The sequence below is a fragment of the Colletes latitarsis genome, chromosome 1 (genome assembly GCF_051014445.1).
Source record: "Colletes latitarsis isolate SP2378_abdomen chromosome 1, iyColLati1, whole genome shotgun sequence".
Taxonomy (NCBI): domain Eukaryota; kingdom Metazoa; phylum Arthropoda; class Insecta; order Hymenoptera; family Colletidae; genus Colletes; species Colletes latitarsis.
The window spans coordinates 56,823,298-56,846,640 of NC_135134.1; the positions used below are offsets into that span (position 1 = coordinate 56,823,298).

Genomic DNA, 23,343 nt, shown 5'->3' on the forward strand with positions numbered 1-23,343 from the left:
GAAGAAGCATAGTCGTCACTACACTCTCAAACTCCCCACCCTTAAAGATCACGGTCACAGGTTCACCCTGTCTCGTTGTCCTCCGTTCGTACTCGCTCCTCGTTGGCTCGTCGTCCTTTTCTCGTCGCCTTGTTCCTCGTCTTTTCCCTCTTCCTCGATCGCGAACGTCTTCCCTTCGCCTGTCTTCGTCTAGCGCGCAAAGCCGCTCACTTCAACCCCCGACATGGCGCGTTTTTGCGACTCGCGCATCTGGGGTTGCGATTCGAGAGGGTAGAGAAGCGCCGCGTTGGTGGGGATGCGTGCCGCGCGGTGGGGATCGCGAACGCCAGGGTGGGGGATGTTTGACTACAGTGAGCGCGACTCGATTGTCAGTTAGTATTGGGTTAGGTCAGCCCAGAGCAACGTCGTCGATCGTCGTCGTTACTCGTGGTCGGACGGCGACGTTTGTTGTTTATAGTAGAGTAGTAACACGTTTTACGTACTTTGTTTCCTTCTTTCGTTTTATTCGATACTTTTCGGTTGCTTCGCCCGGAACTCGTGCCACGGTTGCCCGTCAGGGACGCGAATCGACGCACGTTCGTATAAAATCAAACCAGAGAGGATTCGGTGATTCCCGCGTGGTTGGCTCTCTCTCTCGCTCTCTACGGATCGACTTATCAGAGAGAGAGAGAGAGTTCGAAAAGAGAGAAACGGATAGATACGCGCGCAGGCACGTAGACTTTCCGGTTCTATTCGACCACGCTGTTTTGTGCAGTGCCGCGTCAATAAGAGCGTTATCCGCGTAACGTCTTCGTCTATACGGAAGTGATCGCATTGTGCACCGAAGTGGATGGAGTGTCAAAGTGAAAACTCGCAGTACGGATCGTAGAATGGCACTGTCTTATCTCCAAGAGGCGCAGATTAACGCAGGTAAATGTCGATAGGTTTGGTACCGCGAAAACTCGATCGAATCACGAGACGCGATTGCGTCGCGGAGGTACGCGGTGACTTCACTTTCCGCGATGGTCAGGCTGATCTAGTTTCGAAGGAATTCACCCGGCCGGTTGTTCCTCGAGGACAACAGAAATTACTTGCGATCCTCGCTTATCGTATCGCGTTTCTTTTCACCCGACCAAGGTGATTTACTGTTTATTTTATTCCTTGTATTCGTATCCAGCGACACGATCGGTTATTTATCAAAGACCGAGGACGAGGTTTTCGTGTTTTCGGGCAGGAGACACGTAGGAAGGTTGGCACCGCGCCAAAGTCTAAAAGCGCCCGCGGCGACACGCTCGCGTGTTGTGACACATTGTAAACATCGATAAGCCAGGAAGATGTGAAATTGGTTGACGGGTGGCGCGTTAGCCGGGGAAAATGAGGCTCGCGATTGCAACGACCGTCTAAAAATAACCACGTCGCGAGATCGCTCTGGGAAACGCTTAGGAATCGCGAACCGCGCACTCTGACGTTACTTGCATCTCCGCGAACCTCTTTTCGCTAGGTTAGAAACAATGCGTGGTCATGTTCGGTTGTCATTCGCGCGCTTGACTCATGCTCGTACTTGGACTCGAGTCACGTTCGTTCTTCGTTTAGTCGTTGAATACCTTTCCAAGTCTCAAATATAAAAATAATTTTTTAGCCGTAGTATGTTTTCGAACAAGGCTGGGGAACTTTTTGCTATTGGAGCGCCGCGTGTCGCGTTACGAATTCCTCGCAGAAACGGATAAAATTATCGTCCGGATACAAGACAAACAACTGTTCGTTCGTTTCTCGTGAAATGAAAATATTCCCAATGGTAGAGTGCGTTATATTTCACAATGGACTAATTAAAAATCAATTCCTCGTGAGAATATGTATATTTAGTTTTTTCTTTTTTTTTTTACCAAAATTATAGAGACACCTAAATATAAATGAGTATATTTGCGTGAAAGGCAAGACTTACCATAGAACGATAGCTAGATTGACAAGGGCTTTTTACTTGTCAATATTGTACTTGAAAAATTAGGATTTCTTGGATATTTTGTAACGTCTGTTACACCAAAGGTCATTCGCTGTGTATCTATAAAGGCCACTACAGAATTTTATATCGGTTAAAATGATCCTTGTCCGAGACGTTATTTTACTTTAACTGTTAATGATATGTCTATCATTAAGATTCGATCCGTGTAGACGGTAGGTAATGTAAATAAGTTTGTCGAGTATCGCGCGAAGATGAACGCGGCAAAGATAAAGAAGAAAGTCTTGCCGGGAAGGAAAGGGATGATTCAAAGAGAATATCGGGGTTGCGACCAATTAGGAAAGGGATGCGAGCGGGGGAGGCGGTACTCGTCGTGTTGCCGGGAAACGGCGATTGTAAGCTGTAAGAATCCTAGCGTCGAGGGAGTGTTAGGGCAGAGAAGAAAGAGAATAGGAGATCTTACGCACCCTTATTGATTCGACGGGTCTCATTACGGCCCCTCTTCTAAACGGTCCATTAATTAGTAAGTGCCCGGCGAACATGGCCGCTTGATTCATTGTTTTCTTAAATTAAACACCATCTCGTCGCTGCGACCCATACACCGCGAGATCTATCAGAGTTGTACAAATTTCATTCACCGCGGGATCGAGACGAAACGATAAACGCATTCCCCTCGTAAGCCGAAACGCGCGCGTGGTTTTAATAATCTCCTAAGTGGATCTAGGGTTAATTTAATTACGCGGTTCTCCCTGTGACGTCAGTCACGCGGATGAGCAATCATCGGAAGGTGCAACCCTAATAGGCGGGGCAGCTCTTTTTCGAAAAAATGCTCCACCGTCGAACCCGCGCGTCCAAGTTATTCTCGACGCAAGAATTGGTCTTTCAAGTAAAAAAAAAAAAAAACCGTTCTCCCTTCGGAGCAGCACATTTGCGTATTTTCGTTCTTCACGGTCGATTTAATTTCGCGCGATCTCGAGACGGTTCTCGAAAGATATAGCTCTCAACAAGCTTAATAAGATCTCCTAGGTATACATATACTCGGTTGAGCGTGGAGAAACAAATGATAGAAACGAGATCGGATCGTTGGACCGTTGTTGTTGTCTAGGCGTACAGCAAGCGGTTGTTATCCGATACCGTTTAAAATAAAAACCATAAGGATTCGACCGACGTCGAATCGAGTCGAACAATCTCATTTAACTTGTGGATCTGTGGAAGAGATAAGCTCGAAAGTCTCGAGCGAGCGGAAAACTCGTGAAAAGGCGCGTTCTGCGTCGCGTCGACGTACGCGTTTCGCGGAGTCGTTGGCCTCAAGTCGAAGAGAGGCGGTACATGGCGGTGACGTGGGTGGGAAGTCGAGCCTTATGAATGAACCGGCGCGTACGAGAGTGTAAGTGAATGGAGGAGGACCGAGCGATCCTCACGTGTGAGCGACGTGTGTGGGAGGGCAGACGGGGCGAGACGAGGAGAAAGAGAAACACACCGCACGGTCGAGGGACCGAGAGGAACGAAGAGCAAAGACACGCGGGAGGAAAAGATCGTCGAATAGCACCGCGCAATTCTGCACGCCGTGCACGTGCATTCGTTCTTTTCACGCGTTGACCATGCAACCCCTAACACGGGTTAGGTCTGGATTATATAACGCGAGAGACACATTGTTTTTACCGTGGATCGGATCCAATTGATCGTTAGCCTTCTGGAAAGTCAGCGAAAGCGAAAGTCCCCGCCAGCTTCGGGCAGGCGTCTTCGAAGCTGGGTACTTTGTAGAAGGGCAAGAATCGACGGCAATTTGAACCGACGCACCGGAACGAGCTCCCCAAACTACATCGAACGTTTCGTTTTTTTTAGGACTCTTGACCAGCCAACATCTCGACATGAAGCAAGATTCTGAAAAGCAGTCGCTCTCTCCTCCGTTAAACAATAACACGTCACCAGTGATGTTCCCTGGAATGGGTAGCACCGCCGCGGGTTTGTCGATGCTCACCCCGCAACAGCTTTTGGCGGCCAGTCGAACCGCGGCCTTGATGGCCGCAGGAATCCCCGTGTCGTTGCATGCCACTTTGGCGGCTAGCCCGTCCTTGTACAGACATCACCAGACACTGTTCGGAGGCTGGGCACCACCAGCCGCGTCCTCGCCACCCTCGCCCGGACCAGTGTCACCGGCGTTGAGCACCAAGTCCGCCTCCAGACGAACCAACACCACCACTACCAACAACAATAATAATAACAACGTGGTCAGCAGCAGCGGAGATCGAATCTCGAAGAAGAGCCACCAAGCGACCAAGAGGAAAGCCACAAAATCGAAGGCGGAGAGCGTGCAAACAGCGGTAGAGGGTTCGGCTCCGCTCAGTCCACCCACTTCGGTCAGCCCCGAGGCGGGCAAAGACGGAAGAGACAAGGTATTCACCTGCGGTGTCTGCTCGAGATCGTTCGGTTACAAGCACGTGTTGCAGAATCATGAACGCACTCACACCGGAGAGAAACCGTTCGAGTGCCCGGAATGTCATAAAAGGTGAGCTCGCCATCCCATCCCAAAGGTTTCTAGAATAGTCGCGAGTTTGATCGACCATCTTTCTCGTGGATTCTTAATAAAACATTTCCAGGATTATAGCCAACAACGTGTTCGATCGATTGTTACAGATTCACGCGGGACCACCATCTCAAAACCCACATGCGATTACACACGGGCGAGAAACCGTACCATTGCAGCCACTGCGACCGACACTTTGTTCAGGTAGCGAACCTACGTCGGCATTTACGCGTGCACACCGGCGAACGTCCGTACGCCTGCGAGCTGTGCTCGGCCAAGTTCAGCGATTCGAATCAGCTGAAAGCTCATCTGCTGATACACAAGGGCGAGAAACCGTTCGAGTGCGAGCACTGTCAGATGCGGTTCAGACGGAGGCACCACCTGATGCATCACAAGTGTGGCACCGGGGCCAATGCCGCGGGCCAAATACCCAGGTCGCAAGTCGCCTCGCCGTCGTTGGCGAGCGACGATCTGGACGAGGACATCGACATCGACATCGACGTGGAGATGGAGGAGCCCGAGAGCACGCCGTTGGCAGCCAGAAAAACGATGACGCCGGTCAGACCGGCGCATCGTCAGCTTCCAAGTCCCGTGGTGGGCACCTCGATGCCGATGCCGTTGAATCTGTCCGGTATTCCGGTAGATCTGCCGGAACAGACGGAACCGGAAGACCTCTCGATGTCCACCGGCTTGCACAGGCCGCATTCGCACTCGCACAGCAGTGGCGACTCGCCGATGAGTCGTAGCCCCAGCAGCGACACCATCCACGAGGAAGACGAGGAGGAGCTGCTGGACGTCTCGGAAGCCAGTCCGAGCAGCCTTTTCCTTCAAAATCACCGCAACCAATACGTGCATCACCTCGCATCCCTTGGAAACCCGACCACGACCAACGTCGGCCACGCATCCTAGTGGAGTCTCGAGGGGTACGTAGATACAGCTACGTAAAGAGAAAACAAAACAAAGTAAACCCTGTACTTTCACACACTCGGTTCGATGCGTCTACCCAAGGAAAAGCGGATATCGCACCAACGTTGGAACGAACAAAAATGGGCATATCGTTGGAAATAATTCACGTTTGTTTGGGTAGTAGGCCATCTCGAACCTTTGCAGCTCACACTGAATCCTCACTAAAAATCCTCCAAGCACCGGTTCACAGTCACTATTGTTAAGATGCTTTTTATAGATATATATATATATATATATACATATATATATATATTATATTATATAGATGATTATTATTATTATTATTGTACCTATGAAAGAGATACGAATCGACGAAAGTGAATGGCGGGTCTATGAGCGTTCTGTAAAACGTGTAATTTAAACGAGAACAAACTAAATTCAGGGACGCGTTTTTTTTCTCAAATATTAATATTATAGGTAACTTTTCGAAACAGGAGAGGTAAAACGGAGAGACCACTCCCGCCGAGTTTCCTTTCGCGGGACTAGGTTTTTCTTTGTACATAGTATCGCGACAACAGGAAGAACGGACAGGATAAAGATGTGTATTTAGTTATTTAGTTCGGTGTAGTTCCGGATGTTTCGTTTTCGAGAGTCGTAACGATAAATAGATAGGTAGATATTAATTAGATAGGTATCGAAGGAAAAGAAGACCGAGTGTGCATGCATATGTGTGTGTGTGTGTGTTTGTCGCCGTGTGTGCATGCGTACGAGCGGGAATCGAAATAAAAGGAGAAGTTACGAAATGCATGTACTGGTATACAAGTTCCTCTGACAGTAAACGTAGCGGGGGGGGGGGAGTGACATCGGTTCCTCGGTCCTCTGTCGCTCTCGCACTTGGCCGATTTAACGAGCTGTCGACCATTTATATTTTTCGATTTTTCTCTTTTATTTTATTTGCGATCATTCGCAACGATTCGTTTCTTCTTTTCTCTCGTTCGTATTTATTAACACCCCATCCGGCGGTTGCGTGTCGCGTTGTTGTTTATTCTACGCTCATTTGTAAAGCCGTCGGGCGACCAAGTTTTGTTAAATACATGTATCAATTTACTCCAAGACTCACGTTCCTTGATACCGACTGACACACTCTAGCTTTGTTGCAGATCGCTGACCGAACTCGAGACGACGCTTCGGTACCTGTGCTCATCCTTTACGTTCCCTCGATCCCGTTTCGATGTAAATCCTGCATTTTTTTTATGCCTGGGATCTAAACTAACATTCATATTTTTCCTATTAGCTCGTCAGACAAACAATAACAGAAAATGTTCATAGCAACGTCAAGCCACGATTAATCGAAAGTGGAGGTTCGTTTGCATTGGCCCTTTGCGAAAACCAGTACTGTAAACCGATATACGTCCACGCTGTTCGTGAATATAAAATGGTCGATTCGCATCAATCCGCACAATAACTAGGATTCGAAGGAGAAGAAGGACTCTGTCCTCTTCTGGATTCTCATTCTCATGCATAATCGGGCCACCATCTTCGGGTTCTCCGATTTCCGTCTTTTTTCTGGCGAGCAGCCGGTTCGTGCGATCCCTCTAGGATCCTTTTGTCCTAGCCGGGTAGGACGGCGGCGGGCGGGCGTCTGTTTCGCGCGAACCAGTTTTCGCAATGATATAGCCCTGCGTGCCGAAAATTCGCAGCCGGTGGCCAGGACACACGGGGTCTCTGGTCTTTTGGGCTTGTTGCGCGGTCTCTTCTTCTCTCGGCCGTCTCGCCTCCGCGTCTCTCAATGGCCCTCTGATTTATGTCTGGTCCTGGGCATGCAAATTTCATCGGCGAGTCGAGGCCGTTCCGAGTCATTGTTCCATGGGTCAGTCCGGGACACTTATCCCAAAGCCAGAAAGAACGGACCGACGTCATTCACCTCCCTCTTCCGGGTCTGGCCCCCATTCGCTGTTCCGCACCCCGAAATATAACCCGACGCACCTCCGGGTTTTTCGGAGCACAAAAGGGACAAGTCCTCTCTGCATTTTCTGCGAATATCGTTCCGAGCGCTCAGTGGCCCGATATTGCCCTCGTTTCGCCTCTGTTCCTTTCCTACGACAGTTTTGCAAGGAAAGACGAGAAAGTCCGTGTGTCGCGGACGAACAATCTCTTGGACTCTTGCGCGTCCGCTGCTTCGATTTCTCTCTCGTCGAACATCGTCAACGGACACCGGGTTCGTGGACGCCGTTATCCGATTCCTGAAAACTTGTCCGATACCCAAACAAAGTCGACTCGTCGAATTCCTCGAAAGGTGCAGCATAGTTTTTACGCGTGATTCCGAAAATATACAATTTTTGTATAGAGAGCTTCTTTTCCGAAATAGTCTATTCCGAAAATACGCGGGACTCGCGCCAACTTATTAATAAAACTCGGTTCAGTGGATCATCGATGTTCGTACGCTATTCTTACGAAGAATACCATTAAAAAATTCAAGATACACCGTTCTAAATTATATAGAAATTTTGATAGTACCGTGACAAGGTATTTAAAATACATATCAGAGTCAGCAAACGGTAGTTTGACATTTTCTGAAAAGGAAAATTTACTCCGCAATTTTCGTCCCCGCTGTTACACTTTCGCCACATTCTTTCCGAAGGTCCTGGGCTCATCCGCAGTTTTCACTCGTTATTCACGTTCAAGCTTTCGAGAACCATTTTCCACCCCACTTCCTTTCCCTAGCCGCGTTCTCGCCCTGTTACACGTGTTAGAAGATATCCGGAGCTCGTTTCACCGAAACGTTCCGATCTCTCGTCACGCTTGTCCTCCCTTCGTTCTCTCTTTTTTTTTTCCCCTTTTCTTTCCCTCCGGGTGCTATAGATTCCGCGAGCAAAGTATACGCGACGTCTCGAGGAGGCGATTCTTCTTTGTTCTCGGGAAATTCTGTTTTTCGTTCCGTTCGTCTTTCGATGGACGCTAATTGATTTCGACGTTTGACCACCGTCGAAGCACGGCGACAGGGGTCAGCGGGCCTTGACCTCGTACCCCAGCAAAAAGGAAAACCCACCACGAATCCCCCAAGTATTATTGTATATAGAGATCCCCATCCTCGATATAAAATGATATAGAGAGACGATCTTATAAAATGTCGCGCAGCTTTTTCACGGCGCACGAGCGTACCGTCGACGCGTCGAGACGACAAACACTTGACGAATTTACTTGTACTCGTATAAATAGCCTATCGACGAAGGACCAATTACTTGAAAGGCAACACGAGCTTTCTGCCGCGATTTTCCGTCGCGGTTCACCGAACATTGTTGCAGTCTAGTTCTATACGTAACGATTGTCGCACGCAAACGTACGACTACAACGCCGGTTCGAAAGGACGTTTGTTACAGTCAAAGTGATAATTAAACTGCGAATGCACGTGCAGTCCAAGTTTCCTATAACGTTGAAAAGAAAATTTTTACAGACGTTCGTTCGATTTGTTTGACATCGTAGCGTTTGTTTAGCATTTACTGAAAATAGTGAATTAAGAAAGGTCGCGGAGCAAGATGGTTACTCCTCGTTGATTACGAGGACTAACAAGACTTAAATTCTTAATGCGTTGTATCTTCCCGTAAAGATATTCTTTCGATAAGCCAAAAATGCTTGAAAACAGTTCTGGATCTCATACACCACGGACGACCATACGTTTGCACGAGCATCCGCAGTTCAACGACGATTAAACGCGTCTCGTTAATCGGTAATATATATAATTGATTATTTATTATCTACGCCCGAATAACGTGTTCTGTGTCTGCTCCATTGTATCCGCGAGAATCATCTCTTGATACCCGAAGGCAACGGTAGCACGGTACGCTCGTCGGTTCTGTTTGCTCGATGTCGATCTCTTGCTTAGATAATCAAGAAACGAAGTATGCTATCCGCGTTTTCTATACACTCCTCGTCGTGGAGCAGAAGCTCGCACTCGGGCCAAGCGGATCAAAGCGAAAGAATCTGAAATGAAATTGAAAAGAGATCACGAACGGCCCCAGACGACGGTGGGGCTTCGCTCGACGACGATTTCTGGCAAATGGTACCTTAAAACGAGATCGATTCCTAGTTAATGGTTGTTAGTTCCGAACGATACTGGTGAATTACGTTCCTGTCGGCCCGACTCGTTGCTACGGGCCAATTGTTTTCTACGTTTCTTTGTAAACAGACCAGAATCACCGATAATAGCCGCGATAGAAAAGAGAGGAAGCAGCAATGGCGAAGTTTCGCGTCAAGTACCTATTGTATCGATAGAATTATCGCTTGATCCTACATACTGTCGTAATAATCATTATCGTTGTTGTCATTTTAATCTTAATGTGCAAGAACATATGTATACATATAACTAACTTATATGTTTGTGTCAAATTAGAACGTTGCGTCGATACGATATACGCGTGTACCGAAGATCCGGGATCAACGGGTGCACGGTTCGCGATCGTCGCGACCGTGTTCGAACGGAAACGGGATTATTGTCGTGACGGGAGTAGTCGAGATGCCCGAATCCCGTCGCCCGTCCCCGATCGCTCGAATACTTAATTCGATCGCGTATGTACCTATGTGGTGTACACTGTCTCTGTATCTATGTAACTAGAACTACGTATAGTTATAATTTTGTACAGTCAACGCAGACGCTAAATCGTATGCGCGACCGTCGATCGTTCGCGCGTACTCGAGCACGCGCATCGATCGTATTTCTCTCGTTTCCGCTTTCGCCGTGATCGCGCGTGCTCGAGCGCGCTCGCGAGCCGCGACGACACACGGTACAAATTCAAATTTTATGCCTGTAACTACGGAAAATGGAAAAGATGATTAACACTGTTCCGCGAATACGATGGACGAATATTCTCGCTACTCGCTAATTAAAGGTATTAGAAAGAGCCACTTGACGAACAGGCACACTCTCGACGCGTACCGTTCGAAACATCGATTATTGTTCCTCTTCGATCGCTGACACACTCACAACACGTATGCGAAATGGACAAGGGAACGCCGCGAAAGGTATCGGCTCGGTCAATAAATTCATGCCTATTTCTCTTTTGTTTAGTCGATGATACACACGCTCTTCGTTTTTCATTCATCGAGCACTACTGCGACTTTCTTTCTCTTAAATAATTTCATAGACCGCGAACCAGATAATCACTCGGAGCGTTATTCGATACAATTGTATTTGTATTTACATCGAAGAGAATGAAAACACTGTGCCTGAAAAGGTAAAACGTTTGATGAGTCGGAGCCAACGTGGCAATTTACACTAGATAAAAGTAATCATAATCTTATGGACTGATCCGATACTTTGCCCATCATGTCGGCCATTTGTGATTATTTAAGGCGTGATGCACACGAGGTGTACAGCAAAATCAAGTGGCACTCGATGTATACTATGAAACTGACACTACCTCACCAGACACCTAATATATCTCAACCACAAGACTGATTTTAAATAGTATTCCTAAATAGATAAGGAAGAGAAAAAAAAAAATAAGAGGGAAAGAGAAAGAGAAAACGGGGTATTACGAAAAGATATTGCGCGTACAAATACGAATATAGACCGTTTTTTAAGTAATTTAATTAATAATAGTACACTACCTTGTAGTTAATATTATTATTATTATTATTATTATTATTATTATTATTATTATTATCATTATCATAACTACGTCGCTGCCAATGTCGAACTCCTACCTTGGATAAGAGTCGAAAAAGAAAGATCCTTTGTATCATACGGTGTTCACTTGTAATTTTACGATCCCTCCAATCCCCTCCCACCATCACTTATCACCCACTAATCCCCATTTCTCGCAATCACATACGACTCATTTAAATAAATGTTCCATCGAGTTGACTGGTCTGTCAAAATATTTTTATTATTAAAAACTCACTGTTTAATCGTTTGCGTGCTCTTTTTACTCTTACACCCCCTTTCCTCGCGTAAGCTATCTACAAACAATCCTGCACCCTTTAAGCTTTAACTTGTTAACTGGGTCGATTCTCGACCATCGTGTCCGAAATGATACAACGTTGATCTAGGGTGGGAACAACGAGCAAGGCTAGTATTTAATTATAATTGTGACAAAGCCTCCCTAATTTACACGAGACGATGCCGAAGTAATTGAGACGCGGATCAACCTAGCGTCAAATATACAATTTTAAAATTGTTTCGGATGACTAATTTCCAAGTAGTATCCCATTATGAATGCTTGGCCAATGCAAAAGCATTTTCAACGCGACGAAGCAAAACTAGTCTTGCACAATGCAAAGGAATTTCTTTGATTCACATGTTAATTGATCTCGCGCGATTCGTTGGTCAATAGATTCGTATATTTGGGAAATTATCTACGCGCGATTAACGATAGCCGCGACGCTAATGGATGCCGGGATACATATCGATTTATCGATATTCCCCTTTGGCACCGTAAATAAAATCCGTAGTCTATTATGTTCCCTGAAGGACCACGAAACGCAAACTCGAATAAACTATCGCGGGCCACAAAGCGTCAATATTTTTACGATTCATCCAAGGTTGCATCTTGCATCGTCGACGCGGCCAGTAAAACGGCAGGAAAAAAATGGGAAAAGAGAGGGTGAGTGTGCAACGTCGAGAGGAAGGGAGGTGAAAAAGGGTGGATGCTGAAAAACTGCCCCACTCGCCCTTCCTCCCTCTCTTCCCGCCTCTCTGTGTCTCTCCCGTAGCCGGCAGAGCGCTGCAACGACCTGCATTCAGCTGCGCCATTCAATCCGCCGTCGAGTTTCCAAAATCTAGGATTCCACACACGACAAAGTAGATACGTGTGCGTGAGACAAGAGAGGCTGCCGGCGTTGCTAAATCGTTCAAGAGAGAGGGGAAACTTGCCCGTGGCACAGTGACACGTTATGCCGTAATGTGGGGGCACGTGGCAGATGCAACGGATTCGAGATGCAACTGGATGGATCGGTGAAATCCATGGACAGAGAACTTTTACGAATTTTCTGTCTGTCACGTGGCTCTCTCGGTCCTTCTTGCAGATCGATTCGATGAGTCGACAGACTTCTGTCTCCCGTGGCCATATTTCACTCGATTGTCTGTTGCCGTCTGGGGAAATCTTAAGCGGCGCGGCGCGGCGCGGCGGTTTCATGCACGATTCTTACAACGCCGCGGCGGGCTATTAAATTGCAAGGTGATTAGAAATTCAACTTTGTAATTTAAAGCTGTTACGTGCAATTTGACCTAACTAATATATTTTTTATAAATATAAAAAAGTTCGTTATTAATATGGTACATAAAGATGTTATTGTCACTTGTTACGATTCACGTGCCTCGTTCTGTACAACGCGGATATAATAAGCGCGACTATCAAGCCGTGATAGTGTTCCGTATGTTGCGTCGACTATCTGATAGTCCGCTGCACAGCTTACGTCCGAGTTATCCGCAACAAAAGGGTTAATTCTGTTCTTAACCTCTCGGTGACTGGCTCCATGCGCATGGTATGGGCCCCCACTTCCTTACATGGATACTTATAAATACAGATAACTGTTTTGAACCGCGCGACAGTAAGCTGAATTACAGTGTCCGAAGAAACTATTCACGTACCGCGAGGCACTCTGCATCGCGTAGCGATAACTTTTTTTACATAGAATATTATGTTAATAATCAGACAAGTGCATTTACTCAAGCCCCCTCTTGGTGCTATACATAGATAGATCTATCGTAGATGAACGCATCAAAAAATTCGACCGACGCGAAGTAAACGGCGAGCATTCGTAGGCGGACTATTTTCGAGGTCAGACTCCGGAAAGCTCCAAGGTCTCTGGACCGCTATGTTGCTACCTGAGGTACCGGTACGAAATAGGTATCAATACGCAAGCTGGACCATAACCGCTACACGCACCAGTGCGAGACACTCCCAAAACGTCGATATTTAAACGCGATAATTTAATTAAAAACTAATTGGGTTCTCAGATATACCACGTTTTGGAAAATATATGTTCGACGGTGCAATATTTTTTCAAAGGAAAGAATCAAGCGTGTCGTTGACGACGCGAAACGTACAATTAGAGGAGAAATAGATGGACGCGAAGGAAGGGTAGTCGAGAAGTAGCTTTCTATCGTCGTATGTCGAAACACCCTTAATGGAAGTCGTTGGGCGCTCGAAGATTGAAAACGATCGTTAAATAGACCTTAATGGGCACAGAGCGACTGAAATTTTCTGGAAACGCGGCGCAACTAGTTCGCCATAAATTTTCCATCGCGGCACTCCGGTCGTGGACGTGAAATAATGACGTCGTGTGCACGCCACGCGTCCCTAAAAGCAACGAGGACAAGAGGCAGAAGGAGCGGCGTTTACCCTCTTCCGCTCCCACCTTCCTGCGTTCCTTGTGTTATTTTTTTCTTGTCTTTCTGGTAAAAAAAAGCTCCTTTATAGAGGCAAAGCGCGCGTGCTGCCGTGAAGAAAGAGGGATGAAAGGGATCCTGACTGCCACCCTTGGCCCTTAGGTGGCCCGCCGTTGACAATGCACCAATCCGATGCAGCGTTCTAAGAAATGCGATACCATTTACTGGGAGAAACCCAAAATTACGTGAAATCCAGGCACGCATAGAAAGTACTTTCGCTTACGGGGTTGCCTATTCGAGGCTGGAGAACGGTATGCGTTTTCCTCGAACATTTCTCGACCCGATAAAACGTGTCCCGTTAACCAGGGTTTAAACAGCCGCGATAATTTATTTTACTCGACGACTTTATCAAAAAACACAAACAGAATGGAAACGTTCCATTTTATAAAAGCAGTTCATTGAATATCTTACAACCCAGTGGAAATTAATTCATAATTTGTAATCTAAATCTTTACTGAATAAAGCATAACTAAAAGTATCCCCGTTCGCAAGAGCTCAGAATAAACGTGAAATTAAAATTTATCGGTGAGTCGCGGGCGCAGACGCACCCTCTTCGTCCTCTTCGCTCTCTTTCTCCCCCGGATCGGCTCTAAAATTCCATAAACAGCCTAAATTTAAATGACTTCCCTTTTTACGGAAGTCAGCTTTATTCCCGACATATGGCGGCACAATGAAAAAAAAATCGACAGCCCTATTTCGAGCGTCGTCGGCACGAAACGACGATTCTCCTTCGGGCGTAACCTTGAACCGCGGCCATCGAGAGCTCGATTTCCATGCAAACGACGCAGGATGGAATTTCGAAGAACCACGGATGTTTATTGCCCGAAACGGTCATCGTTTTCCGTTGCACCCATTAAAAACTTTCCCCGAAAACTGTTGTTCCATCCTCCATCCAGATGACCAGGTATTTCCGGAAGCGCTCTTCTACTGGACGACGAAGAGAAGCGGTTCCGAATTTCGACCGACCGCACGGGGCCGAACAATATATTTTCGAAACTCGTTTTCCACCGAGCGGTAGAGAGGAAAAAAGGACAATAAGCTCTCCGGCGAGGCCCGCTCTCGAGGCCTAATTATACAGCATACGCCAAATAAATGGGCCTCGTTCCTCGAAGCACCGTTGGCTCTCGGGAATCGAATACTCAGTTCTCGTGGCACATCTAACGATAAGTAGCCGACCATATGGCGAATCCTTTTGCCACGAGTCAAAATCGCTAGACACAAGTTGCGCGACCTTCGGGAATCCCGTGTCACGAACCATCGATATTTTTCAGACAGAATGTTCGATCCTACGAGATAACGCGTGTTCAGCCAACCATTATTTAAATTAACTCTACAGGTCTGTCGAACGAGAGATTGAGAACTCTGGGCAAACCGTTTGATTTGTTAGTCGCTTACAAGTCATCGTGAAGAGATACAAAGTTGCTCGGCGCTTTGGAATTACTAAAATTTATTTTCGCAAGGGGCAAAGGTTAAGATGTTGCGAGCGTTTTAATATTTCGAAACGCCCGATATTTTGTTGCGTTGTGATATTTAAAAAATGATGAAACTTTGAAAATATTTAGAAAGTATCTTGAAAAATAATACGCTTGCGTTGTCGGTGACAAGATTCACTCTAAACGATGAAATTCATTCTCGAAAATTCAATTTACCGAACAAATAAATTTCTTTTAAGCAAACTTATCTTTTTATTAAAGGTTATCACTCATTTAGGTGACTGCAAAACATTGACAAAGAAAAGCGGAAAAATATGTTCTTGTTATCTTGGTTTTATCGTACTGTCTTAACTATTACTATTAAGCAACACGTACGGAAACATTAATCTGAATAATTATCCACGATGATTATGGAATATTTCAAATAAATTTCTACCACGAATAACGTGTAATGGCAAAACTATCGATTGTAAATTAACATAGAACCTAGACCTATGAAATCTTCTTACTAGCCTTCGTTCAAAAACAGCTTGTTCTCGATTATCCGCTATTAATCGTTTGCGGTTGCGAGCACAAGGATACAAAGTACTGCAGTCTACGATTATTGTTTATAAAGATTCTGTATACCAGAGACAAGTATAGGATGCGTTTGGATAATCCAGGCATCGACGAGTTAAATGCAGAGATGTCACTTCGTCCAAGTTCAGTGACTCTGACGTTACCAATCGTTTCCGGGAAATTAAGTTCGAAATGCCCGTGTCGTTTCACCGGTGTACAGTGACGCCCGTGGCGCGTGGTTTCCGCTTGTGTGGAAAATTCGTCGATAAAATCGGAGAAACGCTCGGATACAACGGGCTCGAAGTTTTCACCTGCTTTCCTATCTTTATTACCGTATGCATTTATCGGCTGTAATCTTAGCTAATGTCCATGGCAAGTCCAGTTCTCTAAGTGACAGGTGTCACGTTCTACGCGGGCTCGTTTCAGAATCGTTCAAAATAGCGCGACTAACGAGTAATAAACCAATTTACGTTGCAATCGCATAACGAAATTAAAAAAACTGATAAGAGACGTTCTTTCGTCGACGACGGAATTAAATTCTATATTTCATCGGGTACTTGACAGTGCGTCGTTGATGGAAATACATAAAAATTGCCATTATTAATAGACTCCGGATGTTTATGGAAATGCATACTATGCGGTTCAAAGTTCAACTGTGCGCAAAGTTCATCTCTGCTAGTTGCCAAAGGCTAGAGTCCACGATAAAAAGGATAAAGTTTCTGCCTAGTCGAAATAGTTTTTACGAAGATAATTTCTACGAAAGGTACCAAAAGACGCTTAAAATTATTTTTCCTCGACAAATGTATTTTCGTAGAGGATCATTATTTTCGAACCGATCCGTTGTTTTCGTATCAACTATTTCCACGTACGATCGTTCTCTTATCGAGTTCTCCAGCGATAAAGGTGTCTCGAAGCGAGGGAACCACGAAAGCCACCGTAAAGATGTGTATTTTAAAGACATCCCTGGCACGTTACAACGTAGTTTCGGTACGCAATCACGTAGCCTTCGGGAAATGCCGCGAAGCTTCCACAAGTTTCGCGTAAAAGTAAGCTCGGTTCTCGTAAAAACGAGGATTCGAACACGAAACGATCCAAGGGGTCCGCCCGCTTAGGTGTAACACCGTCGCGGCAAGGGGTTGTCAAACCCCTCGAGAACCACCCCCGTGATAAGTAACCCCTGCAGCCTGCAACGCAGCACGCTTCGACTGTCGCAGGAGCCAATTCCCTGCAAGGAACGGTCCAGCCCTAGTAAGAATTGGACCGAATGGACTTACATACATATTTTTTTTATCGCGTTACACTAACCGAATTCGACGACGGGAATGGCAACCTTTCGCCACCAAAAATAGGGAATTTCATTCAACGAATATCGTCGACTGTTTTTCACAAAATCTTTGATTGTTAGGTAAATACAATACATACGAGTCGTGAAATGTAGTTACTTCGCGAACGCGAAGACGATACTTGTGTAGCAATTCTTAACTTTCTTAGACTATGAACTCATTCGATTCCGAAGCTACGATAAAGAAACGTAAACCGTCGCGTCGGTCGTAGACTATTCGATTTAACGCGTTGCTTAAAAGCTATCCTTGGTGAATTAGATTTCGTGAACTGCGAAGCTGAAAAACTCGAGGTCGCTTTCATCGCAGAAGAGCCGATATCGTGAGCATTAAACAGATTCCAGGGTACGAGTGAGTGGTAAAAGGGTGTTATTAGGCTGGAGGGTACTGGTCAAAGGGAATGCAAAAGAACGAGAGGAGAAGAGAACGTTCGCCCAGAGCATATTCCGGAACAAAGCGCGGCTGAGTCTCTGAAATATGCATCGACTTACAGTCTGAAGGATATCCCGCGGAACCAACCCTCCCGCGAGGATATACGAAAGCACGATCGGAGCTTCATATTTCCTGATTTGGGGTGAATTTAACTCTACCGAATATCTGCTGCATTCGAAGCGGAAGAAAACCGCGCGTATACCCGGATCGAGGTAAGATTTTACGTGTCTATCAGTCGTTATAAATGATCCCTATTGCATGCTCGAATCCAAGGTTTCTAATTTATCGTTATTCCTTCTTATTTTATCGCCTCGATTTTCTATCTGCTTACGTATCATTTAAATATCAAATAGAGGAAGCAGTCGCACGTTTGCAATACCAGTTTGTTTAAAACGAATAAACAAACTTTGAATTGGATTTTGTACTACGATTACATCGTATTTACTTTTATTCAGGAAATTCTGGTGTCTGATTGGACTTGCAACCGGCGACGATTTCGAATCAGGACATCGAAGAAGACGGAACACTGTACGAAGTATTACAATGGTTCTTAACGTATGGTATAACTATCGCAAAGGTTCAAGTCGTAAGTCAAAGACGTCGAAAAAATTTATCTCGAACGTATGGGTGATACGATATTGTTTAAAAGTCATAGCCATTTTCGTGTATTACCTACCATCGATTAGATTCCGAAGGGAACGTTGAAAATGCCCACCTGTTAGCTGATACGCGTCTGATCATAAACTCTGGAATATGTGGAACATGTCTTGGCACGGATACGGATTTGGTAGCCAACCTCCTCACTGGGTCTGAATTCATGAATTTCAATGTTACCCGATAACGTGGCATAAAAACTTTTAATTGCTCATTTTCTCAGCGCAACTTGGAATGCGGAAGAACGACATGGCAGACTCAGCGGTACATAAGTTGTGTAAAAGTTAATTCCTTCTACTTTGTTACTTTTGTAAACTGGTGACTTTCAGATCCTAAAGGAAGACGTGCTTGCCTCGCGCAAAGACCCCTTGAACGCGAATCGAGTCCCACCTACGAAACTGCACCCTGTAGGGCACCCTGGGCCCTAAATAAATATCTTCGCGCGGTACTTGTACGCATATTGAGAAACACCCTGTATACATCGTGATTTCTTCTCAGAATAGGGTACTCGGTAACGCGACCGAAGGGCTGCGAAGTCTCAGAATTGGGAGGGATAATTCGGACCAGCGGACTTCCACGGACGAGCGGACCGACGTACTGACGGACGGACGTAGAAACGAACGGAAGGACGGGGTAGAGAGTTGCTATAGAAACACTAATTCCGTCTCTGTCGTACCAGCGGCACGCCGCCGCTGCCGCCGCCGTCACCGCCGCCGCCGCCGCCGCCGCCGCGGCGATCCCTGCAGCCGAGGGAAGAAAAAATAGCGAGGGTGAAAAACCTGGGGGTGACTCAAATAAAAAAACGGATCAATATTAACTCTTTTTTCAGGGGCGGATGGCCCACCGAGTGGGGATGCCTCGGTTATACCCCTCTCTGCACCACTCTTTCTCCCTGGCCTTTCGCGCTACGCCTTTCTCTTTCTCGCACTTACCATCGTTTTTTTTTCGACCCTTTTTTTCACCCTTCCAATGGTCCTTCTCGTCCCATCTCCCTTCCACCGACGCCCACGGTCCTCTTCCTTATTCCTCTCCCAACGAACGGCGGCGTTCCAGGACGAATACAAAATTAGCATTCGTGCTCGTAGCGAGCACTAAAGTTTTTCGTCGGGCACACGGTTGCAGGCAGATCGTTCCGCTCAACGGTCATTGGAAAATGTTAAATAGTACCCACGTTTCAAAATTCCATCGCGGGATCAGAACCGCAGCCATTGGTTTATTGTATTTGTTTTAATTAGAGATCATTTTTCTAACGACACTCCTTCGAAGCGTCATGAAACGTGATCAGTGTGATTTACGAAAGTATGTTTATATGTATACCGCGCCACGTATTTACGCGGTAAAGAATCGTAGTTTAATAGTGTGGCGCGGTCGAAAGTACTCGATAAAGATTGATGTATTGCCCGTATCCCAATGTTCCGCGTACGAGGGACCGGAACACAAAGAACCTATCGATATTCGAATCGACGAAACACAATTTGTTCCTCGGTACTCGATCGAAAGTAACTCTACGATACGAGACAGCGGTGTACCCATCCTGAATATATCTTTATTTACAATGAGAAAAATTAGATTGAAATATCTTGGACGTTCGCTCGTCTTCCACTGGTCATTATTTTTCTCGTGCGCAGCCTTGGTGTAAAAAAATATTTAAAAAAGGGCCAGGAACGCTGGCCGAGTTTCTCGAAGTCAGTGAATGCGTCCTTGACTTCCGGCCGACCCTCTGCAACCCTTCTTTGCATTCAGTGGCCTCGAAAGCGTACCCTTTCACCCTCCGCGCCCTCGCCTCTATGACCAAAAGAGCCCCCAAACAAACAGGCATTTCCATGGTTACGCGCAATTACCGGGGTTGACCAACGACTAACTACCCGCCTTTGAGTTTCCACCTTGAAGAACGAGCGCCCGGTAAGCAAATCGGTCAGGGGTCTCGAAATCGAGCGCGAGCGCGAGCGCGACCGCGACCGCGGGGGCAGTCAGCTCGACGAGAGAACTCGGAACGGGTGGCGAGCCAATATGCAGTAAATTCGCGCGATCGCGCATGGCCTAGTTTTGATCTATTTCCTTTTACCGCTCACCCTGCGAGCATCCTTTTTATGGATTACATTTATGGGGACGCCGCGCCGCGACGCCGGAGGCGGTCTTATCGATAACCACGCCGCCGCATAAGGAACGTGTATGAATTTTACTTTTCGCCGTCGATCCTATTCGTATACATATACTGTCGCTCGTTGGCAAACCGCGAAATTTATCGGCATCGGAGCAAAATAACGTTTTCGCGAGAGTTCGGGGCACGTTTCGATCGAGTAACGGTGAAAGTGACTCGTACGGATCGTTTGTGCGTGTTCGTAACTTGCTAAAGTATTCGTACAATAAATTTTGTAAAAAGAAAGTTTCGTTCATACTCGAACTACCCTCGTATTTTAAACGGGTATACTGAATTATACCGTTAAAGAGTTACTTCGAACGTACATATATATATATATATATATATATATATGTATACCGCGCTAATACGTAACGCGGAAAAGATAATGTGGTCAATAACGAATGATTTATCATTGATGATTTAAAGCAATAATTTATGAACACGTGAATTATCTTGGACGAAACGATTTGAAATATATCTTCCGAAACCATATTCGTATACCCTTTGGGGTTCATAGCGGCAGTAGTTCCGTAGAAAAAAATCAATGGCATCAATTCCATTGACATGCACAAATGTGTTCAAGTCCAAGGTCAATGGTCCTTTTGAAATCGACCTCGCATTGTGAACTACGAGAACTTTCTACGAATATTATTTTTCGTAAGAGGTTTGCTGTAATTCAGCACGCAATAACAAGATATTATTTTGATTGAAAAATGAAATACAAGATAAGATATTCCTTTTTTTAATTATTAACGAACGCAATGGACCCCGTTGGAGTTAAAGTAACGTAGTCATTGTTCGTAATAATTACAGGATCGACTAGTTAATTAAACAATGTGTTTGTACCATGGCGGAGTGTGGGTGTGTCGCGGAAAGAAAACGTAACAAAGTAATGAAAGGACTATATTTACAAAAGAGTTTCCATCGCTTGAAAATACTCCAGACAGTGTTCTTGTAACGTTTGATAATGTTTCATTTTCTAAAATGTTAGCGATATTAAAAACCATTTCGCATAAAGTTTCAAGGATTTGAAATCATAATTAGGGGACCTCGCTGTTAGTGAACTTTTCCATGGGTAAAGGTGTTTTGGAGGCCAGAGCTACTTTTTAAAATGAAAATAGCTCTTTTGCACGTGGCATTATAATGTCAAAACAATGAGAATGCTAGAGGACAACATGCGATGACCTGGATTAATCAAGGTCATGTAAAGTGACCGTGTCAATAAATTCTATTTTTACATCGAATAGATCGTTGATATTTAATGAAGTTGATGTTAGTTTTCCTTTAAACAAATTCGTTTTGCACAGCATTCGCGAGTGATCGACCGTTGGGCACACCCTTCCCACGTCTTCCTTCCTCTGCCGCCTATCTCGGAGGCCCACTATGAATTCCTCACAATGGAACGCTTGTATAGCGGATATTTTATCGCTTATGGGTGGGTACCGTGGTGTGCCATGGCTGATTTACATAATAGTAGCCGGTACCGGAGCATGCGACTTACACGTATAGGTATATAAAACCGCGACTCATCATGATTTATGCATGGACACGGTGTATTTCGTAACCGCATACGTACGCGTGCATGCGACACGAACTAATTTTTTACAATTTCATCGTCCTTTTTCCCGATAGAGAAGAGACTTGGACCCCCACTCCCGTGCTCTCCGATAACGATAAAACCCGATTAATCGGGGCGGGCACGAAGAAATCGATCATTATTCCGGTATAATTAATGGCATGCAAACGACTTAAGCGAATCAAGGGCATGATTTATTCGTGCCGAACGACGAGCAGATGTAACTTGATTTGACGGTGGCGTTCACGCCCAATGATTTCGAGATTAATTCAGTGAACATGAACGAGCAACAAGCCCTCTGGCTCGCTAAAATGTCCTCCCTTAACGCCACCATAAATTAGATAGACCTTCTCCGCAGCTGGTCACTGGTCCATGTTCCTTCCGTTGAAACCTCGAACGGGGTGAACCACGAGCTCCTTCAACACCCTCTCGGCGTCCATTCCACTCGAGGTTCATTGGAACACCGCTGGTAACGGCGAAACCATGACCCGCTGCTCCATGGAAAAACAATCTCCCTCCCGTCGACTACTCCGCAGGTATTATTCTTCGTATTTATTACCAACGATCCCGCGATACCCTCGAAAGAGACAATGAAAGAACGCGACCGGTGTCGAGAAGGGGTATATCGGTAACGTGGGTGTCTCGTGGTCTGTAATTGCTGCTCCCGAATTAAATGAAAAAAGAAGAAGAAGAAGAAGGAGGAGGAAATAAGACGGGGCTTCAAGGAGAAAGTATAGAAGCCTTGTGAAACGAGCCCGAGACTCTGAGCCCCTCCTGGTCTTCCTCCGGCCGATGAAGGGTCGGGTTGTCGGTGCTCCGACTACCCGGCATATCATTACCCTCGCTCTGCCCGGCAATCCTCCTCTCACCCTGCCAGGCCACTCTCCTCGCTCGGTTTCCGTCTCGCTGTCCTTCTTCCTTAGCTTCTCTTTGCTCGTCCATCTTCTCCGGTAGCGACCCTCCGTACTTGGATTCGCGCTCCCTCCTTCCCTACCATCGTCACCCCACACCGGGGGCAATATGGCCGTCCCTGCACGCTGGATACATTACGGCTGCGTTGCTTAATTACGCAAGATACTTCTTCGAGGGGGAATCGCGCGTGCTACCATCCCTCTCTCGGCCGACAATCCGCCCAACGGAACAACGGGATCCAGCGGGAAGGAAGACACGGCCAGGGTCAAAATATTTCCTCCCCGTTCCTTATTTATTCGCCTCTCTTTCAGCCCGTGCGGAAAGGTGACCGAGGCAACAGCCAGCCGCCTCCTCCTCGGAACACGACGGACAAGGACGTCGCAACGATGATTCCCAGCGAACGAAAGAAGACGCGAAATTAGTTCGTTAATGCTGAAACAGCGTAAACACGACGGCGCGCGTTCGCTTTTGACTAAACAATATCTTGGTCCCGTCTTGCCAATTATCGTACCGAAGTTCTGAATTCTGTTTCTCGAG

General features: G+C 46.1%; 1 protein-coding gene across 1 annotated transcript; it reads left to right on the plus strand.

Annotated features, from left to right (window-relative positions):
- Nucleotides 1-392: 392 nt before the first annotated feature.
- On the plus strand, nucleotides 393-11,281 carry Kr (krueppel). Its single transcript, XM_076773050.1, has 3 exons — nucleotides 393-909; nucleotides 3,782-4,445; nucleotides 4,574-11,281. Exons 1-3 carry the CDS (start codon nucleotides 870-872, stop codon nucleotides 5,370-5,372), a joined length of 1,503 nt encoding a protein of 500 aa, XP_076629165.1. The 5' UTR covers nucleotides 393-869; the 3' UTR covers nucleotides 5,373-11,281.
- The last annotated feature ends 12,062 nt before the right edge of the window (nucleotides 11,282-23,343 follow it).

Excerpts from the sequence above, each read along its gene's own strand:
- Kr (XM_076773050.1), top strand. The coding sequence starts at position 870 with ATGGCACTGTCTTATCTCCAAGAGGCGCAGATTAACGCAG. Across the intron at positions 910-3,781 it reads AGAGGCGCAGATTAACGCAG|GACTCTTGACCAGCCAACAT; the intron begins GTAAATGTCGAT and ends CGTTTTTTTTAG. Across the intron at positions 4,446-4,573 it reads TGCCCGGAATGTCATAAAAG|ATTCACGCGGGACCACCATC; the intron begins GTGAGCTCGCCA and ends CGATTGTTACAG.